This window comes from Lathyrus oleraceus, chromosome 7, assembly GCF_024323335.1.
Source record: "Lathyrus oleraceus cultivar Zhongwan6 chromosome 7, CAAS_Psat_ZW6_1.0, whole genome shotgun sequence".
Taxonomy (NCBI): domain Eukaryota; kingdom Viridiplantae; phylum Streptophyta; class Magnoliopsida; order Fabales; family Fabaceae; genus Lathyrus; species Lathyrus oleraceus.
The window spans coordinates 306030242-306037534 of record NC_066585.1 but is presented as its reverse complement, the minus strand read 5'-3'; the positions used below and the strand labels follow the sequence as shown (position 1 = coordinate 306037534).

The 7293-nt window shown below is 32.8% G+C and overlaps 1 protein-coding gene across 1 annotated transcript; it reads right to left on the bottom strand.

Annotated features, from left to right (window-relative positions):
* Positions 1–2052: 2052 nt before the first annotated feature.
* On the bottom strand, positions 2053–5135 carry LOC127106822 (tRNA dimethylallyltransferase 2). Its single transcript, XM_051044116.1, has 10 exons — positions 4856–5135; positions 4689–4768; positions 4494–4562; positions 4267–4339; positions 4054–4175; positions 3716–3790; positions 3146–3556; positions 2615–2690; positions 2375–2526; positions 2053–2298 (listed from the first exon to the last, which is right to left on the bottom strand). Exons 1-10 carry the CDS (start codon positions 5085–5087, stop codon positions 2152–2154), a joined length of 1437 nt encoding a protein of 478 aa, XP_050900073.1. The 5' UTR covers positions 5088–5135; the 3' UTR covers positions 2053–2151.
* Between the last annotated feature and the right edge of the window lie 2158 nt (positions 5136–7293).

The window sequence follows — 7293 nt, the reverse complement described above, 5'->3', positions numbered from 1 at the left end:
GTGTTCTTGAGGGTCGCTTTTCCCATCAAAGATTACCAGCGATGGTGGTTTAATATGTGTAGTACTATATGGCCACATATCTTGTTTTCGAGAGGATGAGAGTCCAGGATCTCGTCTTCTACCTAGAAATCGTCATGGTGTCACTTATGAAGGGTCAGGACATTCGCCTTTAAAGCTTGGTTGGAGTGGCGTAGTTTGTCCATGGAAATTCGCATCTCCACTAAGGTTTCCTGATCGTTATTGCTAGATGTGGTAGCTCCCCGTCATGTCACCATATTTAAGAGGATAACTAAGGCGATTGGAAATTGGAAGTGAGTGTGACCTATGTTAGGTTTGTCGAGGCTTCACGGTGGGCGTCAATTGTACTTGTGAAGTACAATGAGAATGATTACTCTACTTATGTGTATGATCTCAATAGGGTGTTTATGTTCTAATTATGTGAGATTAGTGAATATCCTCTCAATCCTTGAGGTTGAGATATTAACAGACGACTTCTTGGGTTGGGTAATAGGGAGAAGACGATTTTCTCCTACTTTCCCAATGAGTACGTGGGAGTATGGGATGATCAACTCTTCCTCCCAAACTGAAAGGGCAATTTTGTTCATTTCTGATATGGCCAATCTAGCTTTCTTCTGAGTACCTCGTTTACCATGTGTGAGTGAGATGGATTAGATAGTAACCATGGGTTTAGATAGGACAACTTGTCTAAGTAACAGTCGGATAACATTCGTCGGGTTCTTTCTATGTCTCTAGTTTTGAGTGCTTCTTTTCAGATTCAGTAAAGTTATCTACATCCAAATTTAAAATTAGATTTAATAATTTTTCACAATTTTTTCTTTTACCATCTTTTAAAATGAATCTACTATTTTTATAAATTATAAAAGTATAAAATCTTATTCTCATTGCTTTTGAAAATACAACCATCCTAATTTATTTTTCATTTCTCTAATGTTTGCTAAAAGAATCTGTGAAATACTAATAATAGAATAAGAGAAACGTGTGAAGTAAAATATAAAATAATTAAATACTAATTAATTATTTTAATATATTATTTAATTTGAAAGATTGAATATATAAGGGATATTGTGTGATTTTTAATGAATAACAGATATTTTATAATTGGTTTAAATGCATTTTGATCTCCACAGTTTTAAAAAATTTAAATTTTAATCCCTCCATTTTAAAACACATCTTTTTGATCTTTGAACTTTACATCATTTGAAATTCGATTAGCCCCCTTTTAATTTTGCAGAAAATGACACTTATAATTAGAAGGAAAAAAAATTAATGAGTTAGAATTATTGACTTGAATAATTTATTTAATATCTTTTTTTATAAATAAATTAATAATCAATTATTTTAATTAAGCTTATTCTTTAAATTAATTATTAATGAATCAAATTCTTAAAAGAATTTTTTTTGGGCCTGGCCCCAATTCGCTATTACTTCTTTTAAACCAGGAAGTAGACATCATCATTTGTATGAATAAGCTATATAAACACATTATCATTTGTTTGAATAAGCATATAAACAATGAACAAAACTCTAACAATATCAATGTTTGGACTAATATTATATGAGTTCTTAAATATGTGTATTCTTCTGTAGGAAAGCAATGCAGCAATGGAGCCATCTTTGAACAATGCATATGGTCTCCAGTTAGTCCAAATCTTCGGTTAGTCCAAATCTTCGGTTAGTCCAAAAGCTTATGTAAGATGGCAATGTTTTGTAATGTCAGCCTTGTAAAGTTTTCAACACTTGTAATTCAAACTGATACGGACACGATTCAAGGCATCTAATGTTCATTCGCTTGCCATTAATTCATTCATGCTTCAGCACTTGGAAAATCATCTACAAGCACTTAGAAGAAATATTGCTTAATGAATGGACTCCGGACCATACAGACTCCAAACGAGCCATTAGGGTGGGCTCTAAATTTAATACTCAAATCTTATATTTTAACGTGTTTGGCGGGCCGGGTCAACTCATAAGCTAACTCATATAAGCTAGCCTAATTTGACTGCTCTAACAAAAGGATGGTAGTTACCTTAATATTCATAGGAACAACTATGCTTGATAAAAAAAATGTGTAAATGTATACAATAACTCCATATCTGGAATGTATTCCAAACTACAACATATATCGGAGTATTAGCGCTCGGTTGGCTCACGCTTCTGCTCCACAAAACTAAGATATTTTGCCTTGCTCTTGAGACTAGAAATACGTTTGCGATGCCCACGACCACGTATGTGTTCTTCCCATTCATGTATTCCTCGAAGAACACGATCACAGCAGGCCTGTAACAAAAAGGTCATAAGAAACAGAATATTGTGTTGCACCAAGATTGTACTGGAGTCCAAAAATATAACAGACCTTGCATGTGTATTGAGTCCAGAGGTCCCTTTGGATTGTTTTCATCCCATTGCCATTTGACGCCGACAAGTTACCATTCTCACTTAAGAAAGATGTCACTATCTTCATGGCAGTTTCAACCACTTGGCTATTCCATACATCATTTGATCTGCCTAAAACATAATATCAAGATCAGTAGATAATTCAAAAAATTAATTGATGAAAAAATACACAGAAACAAAGAAGATTAAGACAGCTTACTAGATATTGATTCCGTGGAATCAACATAGTGTATCTCCCAACCAAACAATGTTTGAAGTCGACTGAGCATCCTCTTCTGTCATGAACAAAGCTTCTATATCAATCTTACAGTCAGCTCAATATAGGGCTTAACAAATGATTATTTTATCATTAGTATGTATTATTTTTTCTTCAAACTAACATGGTCTTTACAACAATATACTACAATTGCAGAACAGAGCAGAATTTTAGACAAAACCAAAGAAAACTTGTAATTATCCTAAAATTGCTGAGCTGAGTCTTATAGACACACAAAAATTTCCCAAAACTGTGCAAACTTTACACAATAAATGTCTTTCAGAAAGAACGAAAAATACTTCACGCTTAATCAGAATTCAGATGAGGCATCTTGAGTGATTTTCTATTATATGTGGTCAATAAAAAAAAACTTATTATTCAGTTTTCTTACGTATCTGGCCAAAAGAAATGTTACGCAGTAATGCATGTTTCAGAAAGCTTCATAACAAATGACATTATTTTTTCCCTTTTTACCTGACGGCGAACAAGTCTCCTGGTATTAACCTTTACTTTCTCAATTGCTTCTTCTAAAAGATTTATGGATTTAGTATCAGAGGAAGATCTAAACCACTCCATTAAATTTCCACCAAGCACTGGCTTGCCATTTTCTAAGCTCGCTCCATCAGTTAACTCCTTCTCTTTCTGATTTACGTTTTTGAAAACACAGGTTTGAAGAAGATGCTCAAATTCACGGACACCAATGGCTTGTCGCAAACCTCTGGTATAATCTGCATTCATAGAGTAAATGTCATAGACTTCATTGAGTAATCCCGCATCCATCATGTGATCTACCCTCTGCTCCACATATCTGTCCAATACCGGGAGAGATGCGTCTACACTTATAAAACAACAATCATATCTTAAGTTATCAGCTTGTCCCCACTTCTGCCCTGCCACAAGCAACACCAGTGTTATTTAAAATTCCTAAAAAAATGTAACTGGTGTTATCGTGATTGGTACAAATTTCCAAGTATTATTGATTCTAAGGGAAAAGAGATTATATTGAATTACGAAATTAGTCCATGAATGTTAAAGATAACAAACCTCTGCTGCCTGTCCTTGAAAGACTTTGCTGGGAAGAACACCAGTACGAGAGTACAAACTAATGTATTGGTTTATCTAAAACAAAAAACAAATAGCCCGTGTAAATATGTCATCCCCAATTAACAAATTCAAATAAATATAAAAGCTCGCCTCGGTGCATAATGCTTCTAATAGACGTATTGTATGGCAGAACTTTAAAAACTTTTCTTATAATTATAGAATCACAGTTCATATATACACATAAAATGGAATTGTTGGCATATAACTCAAACTACATAAATAAGATGGCCCTTTGCATATGTATCAAAAAGAATAAATAATGAAATTACACCCCCAACCTTTCTATGGTTATTTGGATGGATTCTATTTGCTGCAACTGGATCAATATCTTTAAGCAAATCATAACTGTTGCTAGAACCGTCGTTTTCAGCAACAATACCATTATCACACCCTGTGATACCTATAAATTACAAATATAATAGAAGCTAAGTATACACTAATTGAACTAGAAAAGAAGAAAAAAATACATTTAGAACCGAATAGCAAATTACCAGGTGAGTCACCCAAATAGCTTTCGTTCAAATCATGGGTTGAATCATCTAGCAGAAACAAACTCACAAGAGCCTGAAGAGCATAACATGAAGAAATTTCAGTGTCATAACTTATAAGAAGTAAAATGTAGAACCTAGAACCTTGAAACCAGACTAATTAGAGTACGAATAGAACATCACATAAGCACACATGAAATGTGAAGGATTCAAAATTACTAAATTCCCACCTGTATATAATAATTAGTACCACCAACTATAACGGGTAAGTGATCACGAGACAATATGGCATCAATGATCTGAAAAAGAAGGGAAAACAAATATTAACTAATCAACTAATCCACCAAAATGCAAAAAGGAATAACAATAATAATACAAATAAGAAAATTCATTCTCTTGGTTCTTCTATCAGCTTTGAAACTTACGGGAATAGCAGAATCCCGAAAAGCTTTGGCGGTGAATTCAATGTTTGGGTTAACAGTGCCCAAAAGATGGTGCGGTACTTCTACAACAACATGAAAGTGGAATTTCAAAAACAGTTAGAGAATCGAAGGAGGAGGAGGGATCGGGTGCGAGTGGGATACGGTGGTACCGTTTTGTTCGGAGAAGGGGAGCTTGTTGGTGAGAATGTCGAGGCCAGTGTAGACTTGCATGGAATCGGCGTTGATTACTTCGAGGGGGAAGTGGGAGGCCAGATCAACGGCTAGCTTTGACTTTCCAGAACCGGTTGGGCCGGTTATAACCACCACTTTTGGTCGTTCTCCATGGCTAGGGTTTGATGTTACGGTGTTCCCCGTCGCCATTGCGTCAGTCTCTTTCGCCATGTTCTCCGGCTTTGCACGTAACAGTGTTACCCTGTTTCACAATAATAATAATAATAATAATAATAATAATAATAATAATAATAATAATAATAATAATAATAATAATAATAATAGTAAAGGTTAAAGATAGAAGATTGTCATCGTAAAAAAGTACTATACTCGCATCAAATCAAAATATTTTATATTGTCAATTCATAACACTATTTTAAAAAATAAAAGTATGATGTGGCAGAATATTCGTAAATATTTTACACTATGTATATTCGCTTTTTTCATAATAATAATAATAATTGTAAATTTAAAATCATTTTTGTTTCTCTTATTTTCATTTTTTTACAATTAAAAAAAATAGTGTAGTGTTAGGATAAGACACCTCAATAATATAATAAGATAAGAAATATGAGTATTAGGGTTTAAAAGTTTCGCGCTCCATTTTATAATAAGTGACTTATTTAAGTTCTATGAAATTTTTAAGAAAATGATTAAATGTGTTGATTTTAATAATAAAAATAATATAATTTACTAAAATATCCTTATTTGATATAGTTAGTAGAGTAGTTGAAAAGAGTGAAATGAGATATTTTTTATGAGATAGAGAGAGTATTAAAGGATGATTAGGATTTATATTGAGTTTTTTATTTACATAGGTGGGGGTGTTATCTCTCGCCTTGATTGTGGTCTCTAGTGTACTCATCATATTATGATAGTAGTTGGTAATGTGTCATTCCATGATAAGTGTGGATGTTAGAGTTTTTATTGATATGGATCAGTGTTGATTCGGGAAACCATGTACGACCACATACGTTTGTAGGATATTTGAGTGTTTGGATTTTGGTTTGGAGCGTTAAGATTAAGAATGAAGCCATAGGGTCATGCATGGTCAGGTCAAGTTTGTGGTTTATGTTCTTATGTCGGTCCATAACCCTTCAAACATGAGGCATGTAAAGGTGAACTATTTAAGAATGTTATGTTAGTACACCAACCCCTAAGCATAAAACTTGCAACTGAGATATGCTTAAGAATATTATGTCAACTGAGATATGCTTAAGAATATTATGTTAGTTCACCAACTCCCTAAGCATGGGGCTTGCAAAAGTGGGATGTTAAAGACCGATATCATATTATGTGAGAATTCAATACATGAAATTTAGTTTTCAATGTGATTTGAAGCATTTCCTTATATCCTCGTATTATTTGAGTAACTTAATGTGGTATCATTCATTTAAGTCAAAGTGGTGGTGGACCTTTATTTTACGGTTGCCTTAAAGACATATGGGCATTTTTCATACTCCTGTGTTTTTATATGATAATAGGATAAATGTTACATAGATTATTATAAACTCTATGGGATGTCTTTGAACACGGGCCTTTAAGAGTTTTTTTTTAAAAGTTGTTATTCCACTCATTTCATAATATTCATCTTTCTTTCAAATCTTTAAGCTTTTTGGTGGCTTGCTTTTATATCACTCTCGTTTATTTTTCAAAAATATTTCTTCTTTGTCTTTTTTATCTTTCAGTGTTTTTTTCTTTCATAGTTTTCTTTTTGCATCTCTTGCTTGCCATGATAATTCTAAGGGAGTTAGGCTCAGGAGGGAAGGAGATCGTAAGATCTCCTTTTTTTTATAAGGCTTACGCCAATATGTGTTGTTCTCATTTTAAATGAGTCGAGAAAAAGGATTAATTGGGATGAGTAATTAAAGATATTTTTGGTTGGGGTAGTATTAACTATAGTAATTCTAGTCACTCTAGTGAAATAAATCTAAGTAGCCAAGAGAGTGAATATGTAATAATATTTATTTCGTCTTTTTCAAGGTATATCCAAGACGATTTTATGGTTATAATGACTACAACTATAATATTTATTGTTTTTTATAACACTTGAAAATTATTGCCATGGCGCTGAAAAATGTTGTATAAAAGAATAAGCGATGATTTATCGGCATCTTATATGCGAGTGTTGCCTATAATTTAAGGCGACGTTTTTCAACTATAAGGGCACACTTTTTATAAATGTTGCTTATATTATGGAAATATGGGATGTTTTTCTATGGTAGTTGAGGCGACGTTTTTTAAGAGTTCCCAAAACTACAAACATTTTATAAATTTTGTCATAAAGTGAAATATATATATATATATATATATATATATATATATATATATATATATATATATATATATATATATATACATGTTGGTAAAATGGCTA